General features: G+C 46.2%; 1 protein-coding gene across 8 annotated transcripts in view; it reads left to right on the top strand.

The window, feature by feature from the left end:
- LOC143788328 (uncharacterized) overlaps positions 1-24552 on the top strand; it is a 65644-nt gene that overhangs the window by 1291 nt on the left and 39801 nt on the right. For 4 of the 8 annotated variants that reach the window (XM_077277917.1, XM_077277912.1, XM_077277915.1 and 1 more), the window contains exons 2-7: positions 12601-12624; positions 12712-12738; positions 14889-14954; positions 20648-20713; positions 22802-22918; positions 24420-24473. In XM_077277917.1, coding sequence (XP_077134032.1) covers positions 12601-12624; positions 12712-12738; positions 14889-14954; positions 20648-20713; positions 22802-22918; positions 24420-24473 — 354 coding nt within the window. Of the gene's footprint in view, positions 1-12600; positions 12625-12711; positions 12739-14888; positions 14955-20647; positions 20726-22801; positions 22919-24419; positions 24474-24552 lie in introns of all 8 variants that reach the window. The other 4 variants (XM_077277911.1, XM_077277914.1, XM_077277909.1 and 1 more) reach the window with 2 other exon arrangements.

The raw sequence follows: 24552 nt of genomic DNA, 5'->3' as shown, positions 1-24552 counted from the left end.
GCAGAAAATTCCTGAGAAAATCCTGAGATTTTCTGCAAGAAATCTGCATGCGTTTTTACTGCGTTTTTTTTTTTTTTGCAAAATTAATGAACATGCTGCGTTTTTTACCGCAATGCGTTTTTTTCGCGGGAAAAAACGCATCATGTGTACAAGAATTGTGGAATACATTAAAAATGATGGGATGCATAATGTATGCAGATTTTTTGCGGTTTTATAGCGTTTTTATCGGGGAAAAAACGCGAAAAAAACGCAAAAAATCTGCAACGTGTGCACACAGCCTAATAGAAAATGTTTGTTTGTTTGTTTTTTCCATACACATAAATAGAAAACAAAACCCATGCAAAACCGACACATATTACCGTAGGTATCTGTCATACCAGAAAAACCTGGAGATTTCAATCAAAGTTATTTGTTGTGAAACCTAAACGGTAAAACATAAAAATAAACTAAACCAAATATATATATATATATATATATATATATATATATATATATATATATATATATATATATATATATATATTTTTTTATAAAAATTAAAAAGGAAAACAGCACAAAAAACTAAAAAAAAAAGTGGACTTTATTTGCCCAGAAGGCGTGGCAACGTTTCGGATATAATATCCTTTCTCAAGCAGTGAATACATGGAAGTGACAGGTTTTTATAAGAAACACATACATTTCTCATTTATATAATCATTAAGAGCAATAAGAAAAATTAATAAAAAGTGTATTAGTGACAAGTGTTACATAAAGTGCATCAGTGCGTGCTCAGAAAATCCTTTAGGATTCTTTATTTATACAAACAGTTCACCAAAAATAACGTACTGGAATCACAAAGATTCCTTAAATAATCAATTAAATAAGTTTCCATATTCAGGTGTCCCATCTCATGAAACATAATCAAATTAAACTTACAATAACATGTTCCCTGTGCAAGTTCAATCCTTCGGCGTCTTAGCATGTCCACTGTGCATGTCCATGACGTTTACATTCAGGACCCACAATCCTCAAGTCCGCAGTTGCTCAGTACACTTTCAGAAAGACGGGCGCCATATTAAGTAAGGTATTGCATGCCAAACATGTTTACTGTGCATGTCCATGACGTTTATGTCCAGGATCCACAATGCACAAATGTCCCCCATAAAGTCAGGAAAAAAGGCAAAATCTTTCTGACAAGTGACGAATATTTGACACCCAGTATCTGTTTCCTAACATCTGCCCTGATGATGATGATATGAAACTGCTGTTTCCTCTTTTCTATACGTAGCGCTCAGCTCACTGAGTCTATGCAAGTAGTGATCGGGAAAGCAGAAATGGTGCAGGCCTTCTGTACTGGGCACGCTGCTGGCGCTGACTTGTCGCTGTACCATAAGGCTGCTAAATATTATGCAGGTTTAGCCATAGGCATTAGAGAATGAAATCCTCGGGGGCTATCCACAGCATGAATTCACATTTTCTCTGCAGTGTGTGGATGAGATCCTATTAAAGTGAACCTGTCAGCAGGATTGTGCTCAGTAACCTACAGACAGTGTCAGGTCGGCGACGTTATACTGATTACAATGATACGTGGGTGATGAAATCCGTCTTGTGGTTGTTGTGTAATCTTCATTTTCAGTTTTGAGTTAATGATATGCTTGTGCTTTGGGGCGGCCCGTGGGGGTCTTCATGTGGTGCTCTAGTTAGGTATTCATGTGTATGGCGTCTGACAGGTCACTAATCCCTCACTGACCTGCCCTCTATTTTACGTACTGTATATAATATGGTTTTGAAAAAAAAAAAAATCACATTTTTCAAGCAGGTGGCGGCGCTGTAGCATGATGCTGTGGATAATACGCCTGTTTTCGTTTTATTTAGACATAATTTTTTTTTTTTCTTCAAACAAAACTATATCTATACTATAAAGGGAACCTGTCACCCCCAAAATCGATGGTGAGGTAAGCTCACCGTCATCAGGGGCTGATCTACAGCATTCTGTAATGCTGTAGATAAGCCCCCGATGTTACCTGAAAGAGGAGAAAAAGAGGTTAGATTATACTCACCCAGGGGCGGTCCGGTCCGATGGGCGTCTCAGGTCTGGTCTGGCGCCTCCCATCTTCATTCCATGACGTCCTCTTCTGGTCTTCACGCCGCGGCTCCGACGCAGGCGTACTTTGTCTGTCCTGTTGAGGGCAGAGCAAAGTACTGCAGTGCGCAGGCGCTGGGCCTCTCTATCCTGTCCCGGCGCCTGCGCACTGCAGTACTTTGCTCTGCCCTTAACAGGACAGCCTGCGTCGGAGCCGCGGCGTGAAGACCAGAAAAGGACGTCATGGAATGAAGATGGGAGGCTCTGGACGGGACCGCCCCTGGGGTGAGTATATTGTAACCTCTTTTTCTCTAGTCACCTTCCACGACAGCATAGGAGGATGTCTCCATTCCCTAATGGGGGACAGGAAGCACAAAGAGGTTAAAAGGCCCCTCTCACCTCCAAATCGTCAGTGTCTTTCCTGTCCCCCATGGGGCATGGAGAGGTTTTGCTATGCTGCGTGGCCGGTGACCGTGGCATACCTGTTTTGTTTTTTTTTAACCGGGCAGTGGTGGTTGTGGGCTCTGCCCTCCTCCACGGGTTGCGCTGCTCCCGTCTCCTCCGGACTCGGGACCTGTCCTGGCCCACCCGCGCCTCTTTGAGGTAAAGCGGGCCAGTAATCCCCGGCGGTGTCCTCCTGAGCTCACCGCCATGTTCCTCATCCTTCTGCGGCTCGGCGTTCCGGAAATGACGCCGGCGGTCGCTCGCGTCACTTCCGGTTCCTGCTTTCCACTTCGTGGAGCGCACACACACTTCCTGGTGTGGCCTTGCCGGCCTCCTGAGCCTCTAACGCCGCGGCGGTGCGCCCCCCACGTGGCGGCCTGCCTGGGACCCGAGGATGAGGAGGGGACTTTTGCACCTGCGCTGGGGGCTGGGTTTATGGCTATATAAACCAGCCTGAAGACACCTCCAGGTAAGACTGATCCCTTCAGTATGAATGTTGCTTCCTGCCCTGCATCTGCAGAGCCCAGCACTGCCCCAGCTCCTGTAAGTCAGTCGCGGGGTGGGTCCATGTCCAGGGTATTAAGGGCCTTATTTTAGTTCCTGACTCCACTCTCCCTTTATTTTAGGGAGAAAAGTCGGCCCAAAGAAACCCGGCTAAGAAAACGGCTAAATGTGCAATCTGCAGTATAAAGCTTCCCGCCTTATGGGAGAAGAAACTATGTCAGGCCTGCACGGACAAAATAGTTAGAGCCGAGCAGCCTTCCCTGCTAGAAGAAATCCGCACACTAGTCAAAAATGAAGTGCAATCTTCCTTAGCTGCCTTCAATCCTCCTATGCCTCCTCAGAATCCCTCCCCTTCCAAAAAAAGGAAGATTCAAACTGAGGATTCTGACTCTGATTCTAACCGTTCCTATTCGGAAAAATGGGGTGAATCGTCAAGTTATAAAATCTCCGAAGCAAGAAAGTATTTTTTCTCCTCGGATTACATTGACGAGCTAGTGATGGCAGTACGCAGCACTATGGGGCTTCAGGAGGAACCTGTATCTCAAACCATTCAGGATAAAATGTTTGGAGGATTGAAGTCGGAAAAGCGAATGGGGTTCCCAGTTCACCAGAACATCATAGACATGATTTCTCAGGAGTGGGAATGCCCGGAGAAGCGACTTGTTACACCGTCAGAAATGAGACACAGGTTTCCCTTAGGGGCAGGTTCCCCTTCCTGGGATGTACCAAGGGTGGACATACAAGTGGTTAGAGTGGCTAAGAAAACTTCACTCCCCTTTGAGGACTCCTCCCAGCTAAGGGATCCATTGGATAGGAAAATGGAGTCTATTAAAAAAATCTTGGGAAACGTCCACCTCGGGATTAAAAGCTAACATTTCAGCTACCTGTGTCGCCAGAGCCCTTTCTCGCTGGATAGATGAGCTTGAGAAGCATATTTCTCAGGGCACATCAAGGGGAGAGCTACTTGTTTCTCTACCAATGCTTCAAAAGGCTTCGGCTTTTCTCTCAGACGCCTCCATGGAGTCTATTAGGATTGCGGCTAGGTCCTTAGTCCAGTCCAATTCTGCACGAAGAGCCCTCTGGCTTAAAATGTGGAGTGGTGACGTAACCTCCAAAATTAAGCTGTGCTCCATACCCTTTAAAGGTGACTACCTATTTGGCCCCTCTCTAGATGAAATTCTAGAAAAGGCAACAGATAGGCTTTTGGTCTGGAAGGGCCTTTTTCCTATCAGGAAGCGTTTTTTTCGTGCCATCCAGTCAAATACCCCTCAAACAAGAGGTAAAGGTAAAACGGGGAGATGGAGCTACCCCATAGGGAGGGGGAAAAAATATCCTCATTCCCCAGCAGCAGCAGCAGCAGCAAGAGAAACGACTCCGTCCCGGTGGGGGGGAGGCTCGCAGAATTTGTCCATCACTGGCTGGCTATCTCCGAGTCTCAGTGGGTCCTCAATATATTACAAGAGGGCCTTCTGATAGAATTCTTCCCACTTGAAATCTGAGAATCACCTCCCTGTCGTCGCAAAGAGACTTCTTAACAATGATGACAGGTTTGAGGAAACTGCTAAAAACAAATGCAATTTTCCAGATACCCCCAGAAGAATGGGGTGTAGGACATTACTCCCGATTATTCCTGGTAAAGAAACCAACAGGGGAACCAAGCGTCATTAAAAATCTGAAAGAGCTGAATCGTCACATCGTATACCACAGGTTCAAGATGGAATCCGTGAAGTCTGCCATTCCCCTAATAGGTCCTGGGTTTTTTATGGTAACGATAGACCTAAAAGACACCTACTTTCACGTGCCCATTCACCCCCGTCACAGAAAATTCCTCAGGTTTTCGATTCAGTTCAATCAGCAAGTGACTCACTTTCAGTTCAATGTACTCCCCTTTGGAATCTCTTCAGCTCCAAGAGTTTTCCCAAGGATTATGGCAGAGACAGTATCTCATATCCGCAAACAGGGAATCTGTATCATCCCTTATCTGGACGATCTGCTTCTAATAGGGCCTTCGGCTCAGACTCTCACCAATCATGTTACGAGAACCCTGGACATTCTCAAAACATTAGGGTGGCTCCCGAATTTAAAAAAAATCCCAGTTACAACCTTCCAAAACAAGAAGGTTCCTGGGAGTTCTTCTGGACTCAGTGAAACAGAAATCTTTTCTCCCGGAAGACCATCTTCGGGCCCTAACAACAATAGTGATAGATTTCAGAGAATCCAGATCTCCGACCATACGGGAAGGCATGTGGGTCCTGGGCTCCATGACGGCATGTATCCAGTCAGTGCCTTGGGCTCAGGCCCATTCCAGAGTCCTCCAGGCCCACATTCTTGCAAACTGGGATGGAAATCGGGGTTCCCTAAACAAGAGTGTTTACCCCAGGTCATGTGAAGGCATCTCTTGCATGGTGGTTGAACCCCAGAAATCTTTGCAGAGGGGTAAGCTGGTCGCAATCTCCCCTTGTGACAATCACGACGGATGCCAGCAACCGGGGTTGGGGAGCAGTAATCCTGCATACTCCGTTTCAGGGCCTCTGGAGTCAGACATTGAGTGCCAGATCCTCCAATTTCAGGAAACTGAAAGCGGTGGAGGAAGCCCTCAAAGCAGCAAGCAGCTTAATTTCTGGGAGACATGTCCAGATTTACTCAGACAACACAACTACTGTCACCCATCTCAAACATCAGGGGAGCTCAAAATTCAACAGCTTGGCAAACGTCTCGAGTCGAATTTTTTGCTGGGCAGAAAAAAAACCTTCTCTCCCTCACGGCTGTCCATCTGAAGGGGTCATCAAACCTCCAGGCGGATTTCCTGAGTTGTTAGGACATTCAACCCGGGGAATGGAGCCTGAACAGAAGAACCTTCAGGATGCTGGTGGACAGATGGGGCCTTCCGGAGGTAGATCTCTTTGCCTCAGGTCAGAATGCCCAGGTGGAAACATTTTTTTTCCCTAAATCCCAGGGACAATCCCAGAGGGGTAGATGCCATGGTCCAGACCTGGAATTTTCGGCTGGCATACGCCTTCCCACCAATTCCTCTGTTGGCGAAAGTTCTGCGGAAGATACGAGAGGAACAGGTACCTACCATACTGATAGCTCCAGCATGGCTGAAGAGGAGTTGGTACAACATAATTGTCGAACTACATGCGGATGGGCCAGTCTTTCTACCAGTGGATGCCGATCTTCTCATCCAGGGGTCCTTCCAACACTGCAACCCCCGAAAATGGAACCTGGCAGCCTGGTTGCTGAAACCCAGGTCCTAAAGGCAGGAGGACTATCGGATGCAGTAATTTCAACTTTACAAAAATCCAGAAAACCTGTCAAAAATGCAGTCTACAGTAAGGTGTGGAAGACCACCTCCACCTTTTGCCTTCCAAGTACTCCTGATCCTCTCCGTCCTAATATATCTAAAATATTAGATTTTCTTCAGCACGGCCTAGAATGAGGGCTTAAGCCTAGCACATTGAAGGTTCAAGTGTCTGCTCTCAGTGCAGTCTTCGATCAGGAGCTGGCCAACCTTCGTTGGATCAAAAGATTTATGGTTTCAGCTCTCAGATTGCAACCTGGAAAACAACCAGTTGTTCCCTCTTGGGATTTAAACCTGGTCCTCAAGGGTCTCATTCAAACACTGTTTGAGCCTCTATCTTCATGCTCTCCTCAATTCCTATCCTACAAAGCCGCCTTTCTAGTAGCAATAACCACTGCAAGATGAGTAGGAGAGCTTCAATCCCTATCAGTAAGAGAACCCTACTTGACAATAACGGATGACTCCATAAATCTCCGTCTGGATCCCTTTTTTCTACCTAAAGTGGTGTCTGATTTTCACCGATCTCAAAACATCACCCTTCCCTCCTTCTGTCAGAATCCGACAAACTCCAGAGAGGAAGAATTCCATACTCTTGACGTTAGGCGTATCATTATACACTACCTTGAGCAAACTAACTCCTTCAGAATCGACCAAAACCTGTTTGTCCATATGTCAGGTCAGAGAAAAGGGAAGAAGGTGGCAAAAAGCACCATCTCTAGCTGGATTAAGAGGGCTATACAAGAATCTTATCTAGCCCAAAAGCTAGCACCTCCAACTGGAGTCAGAGCTCACTCTACAAGATCTACATCAACGTCATGCGCTGAACGAGCGGGCGCTTCCATCGAGCAGATCTGCAGAGCTGCAACTTGGTCTTCACCACATACATTTACCAAACACTACAGATTGGACTTATTGTCCAATCGGGATCTAGTCTTTGGCCGGAAAGTTCTCCAGGCTATTGTGTCCCCCCCCCCCCCCTAGTGCTGAATTGGTTGGTACTCCTCCTATGTTGTCGTGGAAGGTGACTAGAGAAAATAGAATTAGACTTACCGTATATACTCGAGTATAAGCCGACCCCCCCCCCTAATTTTGCCACAAAAAACTGGGAAAACTTACTGACTCGAGTATAAGCCTAGGGTGGAAAATGCCGCAGCTACCGGTGAATTTCAAAAATAAAAATAGATGCTCCATACCGTTCATTATGGCCCCATAGCTGTGCCATATAGTGCTCTGCACCGTTCATTATTGCCCCATAGCTGTGCCATATAGTGCTCTGCACCATTCATTATTGCCCCATAGCTGTGCCATATAGTGCTCTGCACCGTTCATTATTGCCCCATAGCTGTGCCATATAGTGCTCTACACCGTTCATAATTGCCCCATAGCTGTGCCATATAGTGCTTTGCACCGTTCATAATTGCCCCATAGCTGTGCCATATAGTGCTCTGTACCGTTCATTATTGCCCCATAGCTGTGCCATATAGTGCTCTGCACCGTTCATAATTGCCCCATAGCTGTGCCATATAGTGCTCTGCGCCGTTCATTATTGCCCTATAGATGTACCATAGAAAGCTGTGCAATAGAAAGCTGTGCTTCTGCTGCAATAAAAATAATAAAACACATACTCGCCTCTCTTGCTTGCAGGTCCTCAGCGTCCGGTCCCGGCGTCTCTCTGCACTAACTGATCAGGCAGAGGGCGGCGCGCACACTATATGCGTCATCGCGCCCTCTGACCTGCACAGTCAGTGCGGAGAGACGCCGGGAAGATGGAGCGACGCCCGGCGTGTGGAACGCGGACAGGTGAATATGTAATACTTACCTGCTCCCGTCGTCCCGCTCCTTCCCCCAGACAGCTGGTCTTCGGTGCCGCAGCCTCTGCCTCTATCAGCGGTCACCGTTACCGCTGATTAGAGAAATGAATAGGCGGCTCCGCCCCTATGGGAGTGGAGTCCATATTCATTTCTCTAATGAGCGGTCACACGTGACTGCTGAACAGGGAAAGAGCTGCGGCACCCGGAGACCGTGGGACGGGCAGGGGGAGCGCCGGGATCGCCGGAAGCAGGTAAGTATGCCTCAGCGCCCTCTCCCCCTCACCCGCCGACCGTGACTCGAGTATAAGCCGAGAGGGGCACTTTCAGCCCAAAAATTTGGGCTGAAAATCTCGACTTATACTCGAGTATATACGGTACTGGTAATTCGGTTTCTAGGAACCTTCCACGACAGCACTAATTCCCTCCCTTCCTTTGGATTTATCCTGGGTTTATTAAGGTAGCTAGTGCTATGGTATCCATTATAAGTCACTGGTTAATGGGAGGTGGGAGGGGCCTTTTAACCTTTGTGCTTCCTGTCCCCCATTAGGGAATGGAGACATCCTCCTATGCTGTCGTGGAAGGTTCCTAGAAACCGAATTACCGAAAAGTCTAATTCTATTTTCTCATCTTTCAGGTAACATCGGGGGCTTATCTACAGCATTACAGAATGCATTACAGAATGCTGTAGATCAGCCCCTGATGACGGTGAGCTTACCTCACCATCGATTTTGGGAGTGACAGGTTCCCTTTAATTAAAATGTTGGCCATGGCATAGCATCTATCACTTTTTGATAGATGCTACTGCACAGGCACCATCTTGATGGAGCCAATTTTTTTTTTCTCTAGCAAAATGGTGCCACCGAGGCCCCTGCACAGTAGCATCTATCGGAATTTGATAAATGCTATGGTGCAGCCGCAATTTTGATGAAGATGCGTTTTTTGTTGTTGTTTTTTTTCAAACAAAACCTATGTCTAAATAAAATGAAAACAGGCGTATTATCCACCGCATCATGGTACAGTGCCGCCACCTGCCTGATGAATGTTTTTTTTTTTTTTCTTTTTTTTTTCAAACCATATTATACACAGTATGTAAACTAGGGGGCAGGTCAGTGAGGGATCAGTGACCTATCAGAAGCGATACTGGTGAATACTTAGGCCTCTTTCACACTTCCGTCTTTCAGTTCCCGTCATAATCCGTCTATTATTATTATTTTTTTTTATGCAGGATCCTGCATTTTCTCATAGACTTGTATTAGCGACGGATCGTGACGGATGGCCATCCGTTTCATCTGTCGTGCACTGGATCTTGCGTAAAAAAAACAGTTCGTCGGGCAGAGAAAACATTCAGAACGTTTTTTCTGCACGTCGGGGAATCGGTCAGCGATGCATCCTGCGCTGCCCGTCACTGGCTACAATGGAAGCCTATGGGTGCAGGATGCTTCGCTGCCTGTGAAAAGCAGGAATCCAGCGACGGGTCCCGCCTTTTCAAACTGAGCATGCTTGGAAGAATTTTCCGTCAGGGTAATTTTCTTTCACTCGCTCTCTTTCTCTTTTTACTATTGGTGCTGCCTATACAGCATCAATAGTAACAAGATATAATGTTAAAAATAATAAAAAATCACAATATTCTCACCTACCGGCGTCCCGCGCAGTGTCACCGATGTTCCCGGCAGCTAGTGTTCCTAGTAATACAGTGCGAAATCTCGCGAGAAGTCGAGGTCTCACGAGACCGCGACTTCACGTGAGATTTCGCAATGTTTTACTAGGAATGCTAGCTGCCGGGAACATCGCTGCACAGGAACGTCGGTAGGTGAGAATACTGCAATTGATTTTTTTTTTTAAATTTATTTTTTTTAACCTGGTTTGTGTTGTGTATGCGTTTTCGTAGCGGAAAACCGCTGCGAAGACGCATACACAACAGGTGCGCAAAAGGCTCTATGGGTCCGTCAGAAAGACGGGCCCAGTGCACATGTTTTCTACAATCTGCACAGGAACGTCTTGACGGATCCTGTGCAGACTTGGAAGACGGAAGTGTGAAAGAAGCCTTAATCGGAGCATCACATAAAGACCCCCACAGGCCGCCCCAGAGCACGAGCATATCACTAACTCAAGACTGAAAATAACGATTAAACAACAACCACAGGATGGATTTCATCACCAGGTATCATTGTAATCAGTGTAACGGCGCCAACCTGACACTGTCTGTAGGTTACTGATCAAAATCCTGCTGACAGGTTCCCTTTAAGGCTATGTGCCCTTGTTGCATTTTTTAAAGTATTTTTGCCGTGATTTTCCTCTGCGGAAACGCTTAAAAAAAACGCTTACAAACAGCATCCCATTATTTTCTAATGCATTCTGCAATTGATGTGCCCATGATGCGTTTTTCCGTGGCAGAAACGCATCACGGTAAAAAATGCAGCATGTTCATTATTTTTGCGGAATTGCAGCAATTCCGCACCCATAGAAATGCATTTGAAAAACGCGTCAATTACATGTCTAAGACGTGAATAAATCCTCATGCGTTTTTCATGCAGAGGGTATGCAGAACTGAAGCAGAACATTCTGCTTCTATTATGCAACGTGGGCACATAGCCTTAGTCTTGTGCTCAACACTGATACAATACACCAGCAGAAAATCCACTGAGTCCGACCTGTGTGACTAAGCCCTGAGGCTCCTCACCAACCCAGGTAGAACTACATGCAGTTGTTGAAGGGGTAACTGCACAGTAAATTATCTGTAAGGTCTCATTAGGTGAGGGGTATATGTGCTAAGAACTCACCTGTGTATCTCTGCTGTTGTGTGCGGGGACTGTGTGTGTGTGTGTGTGTGTGTGTGTGTGTGTGTGTGTGTGTGTGTGTGTGGGCCACCATGTATGCGAGGACTACGCGTGTGTGTGTGTGGGCCACCATGTATGCGAGGACTACGCGTGTGTGTGTGGGCCACCATGTATGCGAGGACTACGCGTGTGTGTGTGTGGGCCACCATGTATGCGAGGACTACGCGTGTATGTGTGGGCCACCATGTATGCGAGGACTACGCGTGTGTGTGTGGGCCACCATGTATGCGAGGACTACGCGTGTGTGTGTGGGCCACCATGTATGCGAGGACTACGCGTGTGTGTGTGGGCCGCCATGTATGCGAGGACTACGCGTGTGTGTGTGTGTGTGGGCCGCCATGTATGCGAGGACTACGCGTGTGTGTGTGTGTGGGCCGCCATGTATGCGAGGACTACGCGTGTGTGTGTGGGCCGCCATGTATGCGAGGACTACGCGTGTGTGTGTGGGCCGCCATGTATGCGAGGACTACGCGTGTGTGTGTGGGCCGCCATGTATGCGAGGACTACGCGTGTGTGTGTGTGGGCCGCCATGTATGCGAGGACTACGCGTGTGTGTGTGTGGGCCGCCATGTATGCGAGGACTACGCGTGTGTGTGTGTGGGCCGCCATGTATGCGAGGACTACGCGTGTGTGTGTGGGCCGCCATGTATGCGAGGACTACGCGTGTGTGTGTGTGGGCCGCCATGTATGCGAGGACTACGCGTGTGTGTGTGGGCCGCCATGTATGCGAGGACTACGCGTGTGTGTGGGCCGCCATGTATGCGAGGACTACGCGTGTGTCCTGTATATGGGGCATCTGTGGTTGGAACATTAATCCTGAAGCTCACAGGGAAGATGGATTGGACATTGTGTAACATTGTCTTCTAGGAAGCAGCAGACTTTAACCCTTCATTGAACTGTTATCTTTAACAAAGTAACAGTGGGCTTGTGTGTCGCCTCTGCTGTGCTGCGTGCACGGCCATTGTGGCGGCGGCAGATAACAGCGCGGCTCCTCTTTATCAGCTCAGGGGTCACTGCGCATGGAGAGTCGCACCCGCCATTTTCTTCTCTGCAGTTTCTCATTACCCAGGAATTCTTGCATTATGAAGCCATTAAAGACGTAATCGTGCCACAACCTACTGATCTCATTGCGGATCTTTAACTGAAAATGTTAGGAATATTGCTAGAAATTCTTTAAAAAAAATATATATATATCTTCACTGAAAAGTGAGCCCCAGTATAACCTGCAAGATTTTGCTGTATACCGGTATGACCAGCTTTGCGTGATGGTTGTCCATCCACCCTCACTAGAGAGGAATAGACTGGCCTCGTGTCCCTCAGTTCCTTACATGGAGCTGCTGGAAGTGATGGTTTTCAGAGTCTGGTGTCCGTCATCTGTGCCAGGTGTGCTGTACATATGTCTTTTCCTTAAAATACAAAGGACGGGTGCACACGTCTGACATTCACTGTCCAAAAACTGTGATGTCAGAACCAACCGGTGGTCTCTTGGCCCCCAGCTCAGCAGCCCCATGATGACTTCCCTCTAAGTATGTAGAAGCTTGCCGGATTCATAGTCCGCAGTGCAGAGAGCGTCTCTACCATGTACGTTATGCAGATCCTCATTGTCTGTGCGGTCATTAATGTGTCCTCCTGTCTTTCCAGGCACGTCCTCACCTGCAGTGCAGAGTAAGTATTAGCCACTACCCGCCTTTTTTCCTGAATGGATTTCAGAACTGCAGCTTTTCCTAATTTATTTATTTTTGTCTATCCAAGGAACAATGAAACTCCGGGATCGCACAAGTAAGTATCCCAAATGTCTTTACTTACAGGATGTCAGCGTTGGCTGTCTCGGATGGCTACATAATGAACAATACTTAAATGTGTTTCCTCTAAATTATTGCTCCTTCTTTCCACAATATTTATTTCATAGGGAGAATAACAAACATCTGCTTTATTAACCACGTCCCGTCACAGCACTGCCCTTTCTGTTCCCAATGGATGTGCTACTTCCCATTAGGACTTGAATTGTGACGTTGGAGCTTCTAGTTTTCTAGCCCTGCTCAGCATAGATCCCGCAGTGGTGGATGAGCTTCTGGGGTTTTACAGTGGCTCCAATAGCACTTTAAATGCCGCGATCCATAGCATCTGCATGATTTAAGCAGTTCGACAGAAGGAGATCCCTCCCTCTGTCACTTCATCAGCTCCCCGCAGTGGTGATCACCGATGTGCCATAGATAGAAGTAGTGCAGTATGTTATCCATACAAGCAAAACAGTCAGGCTTTTATTTTAGGGCATGCAGGCCATTAGACAATAGCAGGAGCAACACAAGTTGGGATATGAGATCTAGAAAGTCCCAGCACCTATAGTGCTTTCATAGCGGCTAAAGTGGCAGCTGTTTTCTTATTGTAAGAGCCTGGAAAGTACGGCTGATACCTTATGTATTGCTATGGGGAACGTACCTCTTTATTTTTCTATGCTTTTGTTTGTATCTCTCCAATTGTTCCAAATGCCATCCGTGTCAATGTACAGAGTTAAGGTACCTTCACACGAAACGACTTTGTAACGATAACGATAGTGATCCGTGACGTTGCAGCGTCCTGGCTAGCGATATCGTTTAGTTTGACACGCAGCAGCGATCAGGATCCTGCTGTGATATCGCTGGTCGCTGAATAAAGTTCAGAACTTTATTTGGTCATCCGATCGCCGTGTATCGTTGTGTTTGACAGCAAAAGCAACGATACCAGCGATATTTTACACTGGTAACCAGGGTAAACATCGGGTTACTAAGTGCAGGGCCGCGCTTAGTAACCCGATGTTTACCCTGGTTACCAGTGTAAAATGTAAAAAAACAAACACTACATACTTACATTCGCATCCCCCGCCGTCTGCTTCCCACACTGACTGAGCGCCGCAAAGTGAAAGTGAAAGCACAGCGGTGACGTCACCGCTGTGCCCTGCTACTGCCGGCGCTCAGTCAGTCAGTCAGTGCAGGAAGCGGACGCCGGGGGACGCGAATGTGAGTATGTACTGTTTGTTTTTTTTACATTTTACGCTGGTAACCAGGGTAAACATCGGGTTACTAAGCGCGGCCCTGCGCTTAGCAACCCGATGTTTACCCTGGTTACCCGGGGACCTCGGCATCGTTGGTCGCTGGAGAGCGGTCTGTGTGACAGCTCTCCAGCGATCAAACAGCGACGCTGCAGCGATCGGCATCGTTGTCGCTATCGCTGCAGCGTCGTTTCGTGTGAAGGTACCTTTAGGCTATGTTCACACTTTTCAGTTTTGCTGCGTTTTTTTTTTTTTTTATGCAAATTTTAAGCTCGGATTTAGTACCAGAAAAGACTGAGATTTCAGAAATCTCATGCACACATTGTTTTTTTTTCTTGCCTGAATTGCAAAACTGCTGCATTATTGCAAACTGCAGCATGTCGCTTCTTTCAGTGTTTTGTCACCCATAGAAAGCAATAAGTGCAAAAATGCAACAAAAAACACAGGTCTCAAGTTTTGCTGCGTTTTTGGTGCAAAAACCTAAGGACGTTGCATCATGAATTCTTTTTTTTTGGGGGGGGGGGGGACTAAGCTTTATCAACATGCACAAAAAGGACAATAAAAAACGCAACAGAACCTGCTTTTTCGTAAGCAGCTTCTTTACTTCCAATAGAGTGTGTTTTGTCTGCAGAAAAAAAAAACTGCAGCAAAAATGCAACATGTGAACATGGCCTTACAGTTATTTGACAGATAAGTGAAATTCGGCTATGAACATTGCTGTGGACGGTCACTCTGACTTTGTGGCCTTGGTCCTGTAACATCATTAACTTCTGTGTGCAATTTGTTACAGATTTTCACATTTTCATGAATGTGTCTCACACGCACCGTAGAATTCTAATCACTTTCGGTCAATATTAGTATTTATTATTTGCATTTTTTATTCCCCCAACAATTTTCCCAGTAAATGTTGTGCAGCAGTCGTCAGGTATCGCATCCCCGGTGACGGCGCCTCAGACTCCTGAGCGTGGTAAGGAACAATGCGATGAATTTACACTTTATCCCCCAAATAAAATGATTGTTTTCTTGTACAGCTAATCTATAGATGTAGGATACAGCCATAGAGATGAGTGTGTAACCTGTGGATGAGCTTTGTGAGAAGCACTGCTGCCCCGTACCTCTGTACATCACTCCAGTAACCCTTTCCTGCATATGAACATATAACCATCTTAACAATAAAATTGCAACACCAGTAAGGAAAAGATGTTAACTTATGGAAAACACAGGGTGTTGGACATGTCACTGATATGCACATGATGAAGAAATAAAAACAAAATTTTCAAGACGTATAGAATATGAGCATCACTTGCAGAAATCCCCGCACTTAGCAGCCAAGGCTCTATCACTGAGATTGTTAATGGTTGTCTTAGGAATGTTCGGCCGCGCTTGGGCAGCAAATCATCAAGAACCGCTGCTGGCGGCTCCCTTTGCAGTTCTTTATTTACAGCACATAAGTCAGTAAATAGAAATGATTCAGACATGGCCTACGACAGCAGCAACACATGCAGGGATTGCCTAACAGGCCGCAAGACATGCAGCCGCAAAACCTCGAACATAGTATTCGAGCACACCGAAGGCGCACTATTAATACTCGAGCACCTTCGCTTATCACTAGTAACTTAAGCCAAAATACACACTGTCCTTAAGTCGTTGAAAATGCTAGAACGCCTTCACAGCTTTATTCTTTCCAATGGATGAATTCTCTAGTCTTCCCTAATAATACTTTCCAATCCCCATAGACCTCTTCCCCAGAGTGATCAGAGATGTTTGCTCCGAGTTCCAAGAATTGATGATTACTGCTGTTCTCCTCTGTTCAGAGTCTATTTGTAATGTTTGCTGCATCTGTATCCCATGTACGAATGTGATCCCAAAAGAGAAAAATCTTTGGAAGAGCTACTACACGTACACATTGCACACAAATCACACATCTGATCTCAGTGACTGAAAGATTCAGGTTGAAAACCTTTAATGATATATCTTGTGTATTTTGTTGAGGACAAAACAACTTATCGACGGCCAATGGAAACCAAAATCGTCAATCAGTTGAGTTTCATTCAAAATCATCCCAAAAATCACATAACATAGAAATCACAGATCCACTTTGTGTGAATTTCCTCACTTTATTCCTAATGTGACTCAGGAGGATGAACCCCAATCCCCCCCCCCCCCAACGTGACTGTATGCACTCTCGACAATGTTTCTGTATGATCCTGATGACACGCAGATGGGGTCTCACCCCAGACCAGGGTCAGATATCATTGAGCTCCTGGACAGTCTGTGATGTGACATGATGGCATTGGATGCACTGATACATACCATATTGAGCCAGTGGTTCTCAATAGGGGAATGTAAGGCCCCCGTCATTGGCATCAATGCTTCATAATGCAGGAACTGCTTACACGTTCTGGCTACATGAGGTCCGGCATTGCCCTGAGTAGGAGGAACCAGGACCCACTGCACCCTGATCTGACAATGGCTGTGAGAAGTTCATCCCGATACCGAATATCAATCAGGGTATTGTTGACCATCGTGTCAAGATTTGTACAACACTCAAGGGACATGTCTTTCTAGACAAACACTGACCCACTGCCATACTGGTCTGGATGGATGATGTTGCAAGCATCTGGCGTCCCCAGACTCTATCACATATTGTCAGGGTGGACCTGCTCTCATCTGAAGAGAACAGGGCACCAGGGGCAGAATTGCCAAATGAGGTGTTCTCTGGCAAGTGCCAGTCTGGCTGGGTAGTTCTGGACTGTGAGCACAGATCTCACTCTGTAACATTGAACCCTCATGCCACCTTCATGTAGCCAGTCTCTGATAGTTTGATCAAGAAGATGCACCCCAGTAGCCCACAAGGAGGTCATGTAGGGCTCAGCCAGTGCGCCTCCTGCTCCTGCAAAGGAGCAGATACTGGTCCTGTGGCTGGGTTTGGCTCTGACCAGCTGTACTCATGTAGAGGGCTGTGCCCTGGTGCTTGGAGACACAGGAAAACTCCTTGCAATGGCACATATGCATGAGTTATTGTGTACATTCACACTGAAGGCATCAAAATTATGAATTAACACGTGGAATTATATACTTAATTTTAGTCGTTTCACACTTTTTTGTTATGTCTTATATTCTAGGTTCTTCAAAGTAGCCACCTTTTGCTTTGATGACTGCTTTGCACACTCTTGGCATTCTCTTGATGAGCTTCAAGAGGTAGTCACCGGGAATGGTTTTCACTTCACAGGTGTGCCCTGTCAGGGTTAATAAGTGGGATTTCTTGCCTTATAAATGGGGTTGGGACCATCAGTTGTGTTGTGCAGAAGTCTGGTGGATACACAGCTGATAGTCCTACTGAATACACTGTTAGCTGCTTTTTTCTTGCCATAATACAAATTCTAAGTAAAGAAAAACGAGTGGCCATCATTACTTTAAGAAATGAAGGTCAGTCAGTCCGAAAAATTCGGAAAACTTTGAAAGTGTCCCCAAGTGCAGTGGCAAAAACCATCAAGCGCTACAAAGAAACTGGCTCACATGAGGACCGCCCCAGGAAAGGAAGACCAAGAGTCACCTCTGCTTCTGAGAATAAGTGTATCCGAATCACCAGCCTCAGAAATCGCAGGTTAACAGCAGCTCAGATTAGAGACCAGGTCAATACCACACAGAGTTCTAGCAGCAGACACATCTCTACAACTGTTAAGAGGAGACTTTGTGCAGCAGGCCTTCATGGTAAAATGGCTGCTAGGAAACCACTGCTAAGGACAGGCAACAAGCAGAAGAGACTTGTTTGGGCTAAAGAACACAAGGAATGGACATTAGACCAGTGGAAATCTGTGCTTTGGTCTGATGAGTCCAAATTTGAGTTCTTTGGTTCCAACCACCGTCTTTGTGCGACGCAGAAAAGGTGAACGGATGGACTCTACATGCCTGGTTCCCACCGTGAAGCATGGAGGAGGAGGTGTGATGGTGTGGGGGTGCTTTGCTGGTGACACTGTTGGGGATTTATTCAAAACTGAAGGCATACTGAACCAGCATGGCTACCACAGCATCTTGCAGCGGCATGCTATTCCATCCGGTTTGTGTTTAGTTGGACCATCATTTATTTTTCAACAGGACAATGACCCCAAACACACCTCCAGGCTGTGTAAGGGCTATTTATCCAAGAAGGAGAGTGATGGGGTGCTACGCCAGATGACCTGGCCTCCACAGTCACCAGACCTGAACCCAATCGAGATGGTTTGGGGTGAGCTGGACTGCAGAGTGAAGGCAAAAGGGCCAACAAGTGCTGAGCATCTGTGGGAACTCCTTCAAGATTGTCGGAAGACCATTCCCGGTGACTACCTCCTGAAGCTCATTAAGAGAATGCCAAGAGTGTGCAAAGCAGTCATCAAAGCAAAAGGTGGCTACTTTGAAGATACACACACACACACACACACACACACACACACCCCCACACACTATATACCGTATTTTTCCGACTATAAGACGCACTTTTTCCCCAAAAAAATGGTGAGGAAAATGGGGGGTGCGTCTTATAGTTGGAGCGCAGACTTACCGGCATTGTGGCGGCGACAGAGGTGCGGGGATGATGTGGCGCGGTGAGCTGTATGGCGTGAGCAGGGTCCCGTCCATATTTGAGGTGAATCCGCTGCCCGGTATTGATGGAGAGCAGCAGAGCTGGGTGAGTTACGGTATTTTCTGGTGGCGGCGGCCATCTCGCTGAGGCCGGGCGTGCGCAGATTCACTACTCTGCGTCCCAGGGCTTCAGGAAAATGGTCACGGGAGGCCGCGCGTGCGCAGATGGAGATCGCGGTGGCCATTTTCCTGAAGCCGAGTTCGCAGCCCCGCACCTCTGTCGCCGCCACAATGCCGGTAAGCCCGCCACCACCAGGAAAACCGTGACTCACCCAGCTCTGCTGCTCTCCTTCACTACTGCTGTGGCGTCACCTCAAATGTGGAAGAGACCCTGGCCGCCGCCACCTGAGGAAGTGACCGCACATCTGCCGCCGCCACAGCAACCTCCCCATGGACACCAGGCCATGGCGTCGCCCACCTAAGCAGGATGGGACCCTGCTCAGGTGCACGCCGTTCCGCCCACCGCACCTCAGCATCACCTCACCTCTGCCACCACCATGCCTCCTGTGACCCTGCTCTGCCACTGCCTGCCCTCAGGTAAGAGATCTTAAATTCGGACAATAAGACGGACCCCCATCTTATAAAAAATCTTTTTTTCTGCAATTTTCACCCCAAATTTGGGGTGCGTCTTATGGTACGGTGCGTCTTATAGTCCGAAAAATACGGTAGATAGATTTTTTTTTTCAATGAACTTTGGTATTTTTATGGGATCCGTAGAGCTGAATTTTTCTCTCTACTATTAATCCAAAAGAGGTACATTTGTGCTCCCCTACAAGGCTTTTATGTTACACTTTTCCTGCAGGTTTGTCCACTTTTCATCTACGGAACCTGAGGGAAAGTGTTATTTATGTGACCAGATGTTGTTCTTTTCTCATCAGCTAATGGAGCAAATTATTATTAGGCCTGTTATCTTCCTGTAAGTACAGAGGGTTCTTCCCATGGGATTATTACTTAGCTATAGAGACGCTGAAAAAAGTGATCTGAAAAGCTATGGGGAAGATAGGACTTGAGTAATCCTAATGGCTCCATGTCCCCCCAGATGGTCTTGTCTTTAAGCTGGTCAGAGATCATGCATCTCAGATGACCAGTCCAAGAGGCCTGTTAGGGGTCAGGTTCTATTTAAAAGGACTGCTATTTTGGGCCTCTTGACAGCACCAAAACCACAAAAAGAGGAATTAAAAATCTATAAAAACACCAAGGAAAAGGCAGAGATGCTTACCTGCCCAGGCCTCAAAACAAATGCACTAACCGGGTGCAGTGGGCATATTTAAAGATGGCGGCTACACAGGTGCAGTAATACCGATGAGACAGCCAGCCTACAATCAGGGATTGGCCGTTTTTTACACCAGTGCACAAAAAGATATAGTCTGTATGCAGCAATGTTCACACAGAAAATGCAGAGCATCTGGCTCACAGCCTACTAATGACACCCATACTCTTAGATCAGGCGGGCTGCCCAGTGCTAACTAAAATCCATCCTGTGTGAACAGAGGCCACAGTTCACAGAGCCATCTCGGCCCAACTGCACCCTGCAAAGAGGTAAAGTGAAAAAAACACATAGCACTATATGTGAGGTATTAGTTCACATTCTGGCCAAAATATAGAAACTCACAACCCACATCATGGGTCCTCACTTTTAGCGAGTCCTACTCTAACATCAGTCCTCTTTTTGTGGTTTTGAAAATCCTCCAAAAATCTATAAAAAAAAAAAAAAATACGAAGAAAAAGGCAGAGATGCTTAACCTTACCTTATCTTTTTGTGCTCTGGTGTACCAAACTGCCAGTCCCTGATTGTAAGCTGGCTGTCTCATCGGTATTACTGCACCTGTGTAGCCGCCATCTTTAATTGGGTCCACTGCATCCTGATAGTGCATTTGTTTTGAGGCCTGGGCAGGTAAGCATCTCTGCCTTTTTCTTGGCGTTGTCTTGACAGCACTCCAATTGCAGAGAACAGTACAAAATAATCGTCTTCTGCTCTCTGATTTGACACTATGCTGATTATACTGCATTCCTTCTTTCTTACTTTTTTTTTTTTTAAAGCAAAAAAAGATCGCACGGTAGAGCAGAAAGCAAAAAGTATCTCCCCAAAAAGAACCACAAAGCACAGTAAGTATGAAGGTATCTATGTCTGCGCTGTCCAGTCTGTCTAACAGGGTGTAGCAGACGCCCGTCCCCGGATAATTGCTTGCTGCAATTTATAACCGTCTATATATTTTACTTCCTTCCCCATAAAGCACTGTAGCGTCTGTTATATTCATGAGGAAAACAATCCTTACAGGTATTAACACCTTATTTATTTTTACAATACCTGTTAATGGTGCTTTAGGTGCACCACCCTTCTACTTCAAAAGAAGAATGCAGCGTGGTGCAAGCATCCATAGGCATCCGGCTCAACAGGCAGTGTAATTACTTTAAAGGTGTCGTCCACTAATAGACTTCATTTTTTTAAATGTCACCAATGTGCATCATAAAATAGATTAAAAAAAACAAACTCTGCATAGCTGTCTCTCAAACCAGCACCACTCCTGGCCTCTAAGCCTTGTGTCCTCTGATGGTTATGTGAGTACTGCAGTCAATCAGCAGACACTGATGGGCTGCAGCCTACACAACTCTCAATTTGCCTCTACAGTACCCCACAAACAATGTAATTTCCTCACAGTTTTTCCTCACACATTCCCCCAGTCACCCCCCCGTGCACAGTACGATGCCCCTCACAGCCCATATAGTAGTATGGTGGTCCACACAGCCTCATCCAATCAGTGTCACGGGGTCCTTCTCCGGTACTACACAGTCAACAGAGCTAGAGTATAGTAGACAATTCCATGTCCTTTAATTAGGCAAAAATGCGAAAGGTCCATATATACGATCCACCACACAAAGGATAAAATAGTCCAGAACATGAATGCAGTTCAGTAACCGGATAAAAGTCCAACAATCCAGCAGACAGAGGATAGCATAGTCCATATACTCTTCATTCTCTCTGAGGTGCTGTGAACACATAATCATTCCACACAGGACTGATCTGTGTCTCACCTCACTGATATTTTATATCCCTCCTCATTCACAGGTCAGGAGGGGGAAGGTCTCAGGGGCTCATTGTTTCAACAAGCTAGGTCAACATGTCATTAGCATACAATTCAATACTGTGGAGGCTGATATCAGATGGCAACAACAGCCATTCATCAATTAGCAAATAACTCCTTCTACAAGAGAACACCATGAAAATCAGTAAAATAGAAATATACACAAAAATGATACCCACATAGCATATCACACCATCACAACCGTATGGTGGCCCACATGGCCTCTCCCAATCCAGTCACACAGTATGGTGGCCCACATGGCTTCTTCCATTCCAGTCTCACAGTATGGTGGCCCACAGTGCCTCATCCAATCACACAGTATGGTAGCCTACATGGCCTCTCCCAATCCAATCACACAGTATGGTGGCCCACACGGCCTCTTCCAATCCAATCGCACAGTATGGTGGCCCACACGGCCTCTTCCAATCCAATCGCACAGTATGGTAGCCCACACGGCCTCTTCCAGTCGCACAGTATGGTGGCCCACACGGCCTCATCCAATCGCACAGTATGGTGGCCCACACGGCCTCTTCCAATCGCACAGTATGGTGGCCCACACAGCCTCTTCCAATCCAATCGCACAGTATGGTGGCCCACACGGCCTCTTCCAATCCAATCGCACAGTATGGTGGCCCACACGGCCTCTTCCAATCCAATCGCACAGTATGGTGGCCCACACGTCCAATTCCAATCCAATCGCACAGTATGGTGGCCCACACGGCCTCTTCCAATCCAATCGCACAGTATGGTGGCCCACACGGCCTCTTCCATTCCAGTTGTACAGTATGGTGGCCCACATAGCTTCCTCCTTTCCAGTTGTGCAGTATGGTGGCCCACACGGCTTCTTGCTATCCAATCACACAGTATGGTGGCCCACACGACCCCCCACACGAGCTAAAACATTTGTACACAAGGTATACATAAAGTCCTCTCTTACTCTTTAATAATAGCATATGCTGCACTATATAAGCAAATAACAAAAAATAGCTGGAGTTCCCCTTCAAGTAAAAGTGATTATTTAGCCAATAAAAGACCTAGTTTGAATTTTATGTTAGAGATTTATGTCATAAATCCAGGAAGAGTATTTCATCCGACCGCTGATCTCTTACAGTCGAATCCGACCAAGACGAAGACTCTGATGGCTCTAAGCACAGTGATAGTATCAGGAGAGTGCTACCTGAACGTGACACACAATCCCATCCTCTCTCAGCCAGCTCTTCTTCCAAAAGTAAGTGGAAAAGAAGTGACCCCACCTGTGATACGTGTTCCATGTTGCCCTCATCTAATGTTAATTCCAGACCCAGAACACATAAGCATTACTGTAGAGATGAGCTGATGGAGTTTGAGCCAAATTTCCTAAAACTCACAGTTACAGGCAAACACTTTGCGATTTTGATTCTCTAGCCCTAAGATCACAAGATAAAACAAAATATGCCATCCTGCTGTCGTTTTGGTGAATCATAAACGGCTGGCAAATTGTCAAGGAAAATAAAGCCCTAATACTTGCCTAATGATTCACCTCTTTGAAGAGAGACTCCAGAGGATAATAAGGAACATTCAATTTCTTGCAAATAACTTCGCCGCCAATCAAATTTCCTGGGAAAATCTGCGTGAACTTTTGCATTTCAAACGAGATCCGCTCATCACTAACGAGCTTTTGTTGCCACAGAAATTACAGATTTCTGAATAGAAGAACGCACACAATCACTTTGAGTTCTGGAAGGTCTACGTTGGTGAAAGCACAAACTGCTCTGTGACTGCCCTTTGTATGTGAGAAAACTGTGAGCGGCCACAGACACATGATTTCCCTAAATATGACTTGCCAGTGAAAATGTCCCTAATGGCAGGCTAACGTACCTGACTTTCTAGCAAAAATTGGGTCTGAACTTGTGGGTTGTGGGCTACCATAACTCTTCATTGTGCTCCCCCGTCAATGTGAAGGTGTGTGACCTGACACTCAGGGTGCTTTCGCTTTGCGTTCCGGCACCCGTTCAGTGGCCCCCTCAGGGCTTGCGTCCCAACCCCCTGCAAAATGGGATTAGGACGTATGCATCAATTAGTTTTTTGCTGATGTTATTGCCAGATGAGGCTTGGACTCTGCAGTTATGGAGTCAGCAGAGCGTTAGTGACTTTTCTGCTCTTTGCTCCTCGGCATTCGGTGACCCCGCTCTGTATCATTACGGGGTCTCCACTTCGTGGCGGAGTTGCTGCAGTTCCTTCCACTTCTCAGTATTATCACTCACAGGTTATGGGGGGAATATTTAGGAGGAAGAAATGTAATGAACGGACTTGTTGCGAGCACGGTCCTGTAATGGGAGCCACCAGTGTATCAGTGAGCTCTGCACCACCAGCCATTATCACATGTTATTAGATGTCATGTCGAGGGCCCAAATGGTATGCCGTGGGGGCAATGGGGCTGAGCTTAAGATGTGTCCCAATACCTTTGTCTATATATATATATATATATATATATATATATATATATATATATATATATATATATATATATATATATATATATATATATAGTATGTATGTGTATGTATATATATATATCAATTTGCTATTGATTTTGCTTCATTGTTATTTGAGTTATTGGTACATGTAAGTATACATGTGTGAGGTTGTGTTACAACTACAAAGCTTGCATCACCTCTACCCTATGTTCATATTGATAATTTTTTATTTTGTTGTTCTTTATATTAACTTTTGCATTCATTTAACTCCAGGTAGTCAAAAAAGGCAGCCATCCCAGCTTACTCAGTCTGCCAGCTATACTACAGGTATGTGTTTATCGATTTGTCAGAATATAAATTTGTATATCAAAATAGTTTGATCATTTCTGTTTGTTTTTTTTTATTT

The sequence above is a fragment of the Ranitomeya variabilis genome, chromosome 8 (genome assembly GCF_051348905.1).
Source record: "Ranitomeya variabilis isolate aRanVar5 chromosome 8, aRanVar5.hap1, whole genome shotgun sequence".
In the NCBI taxonomy this organism is placed as follows: domain Eukaryota; kingdom Metazoa; phylum Chordata; class Amphibia; order Anura; family Dendrobatidae; genus Ranitomeya; species Ranitomeya variabilis.
Note: the sequence above shows the minus strand (reverse complement) of the source record. Positions and strands in the feature narration are given on the sequence as shown.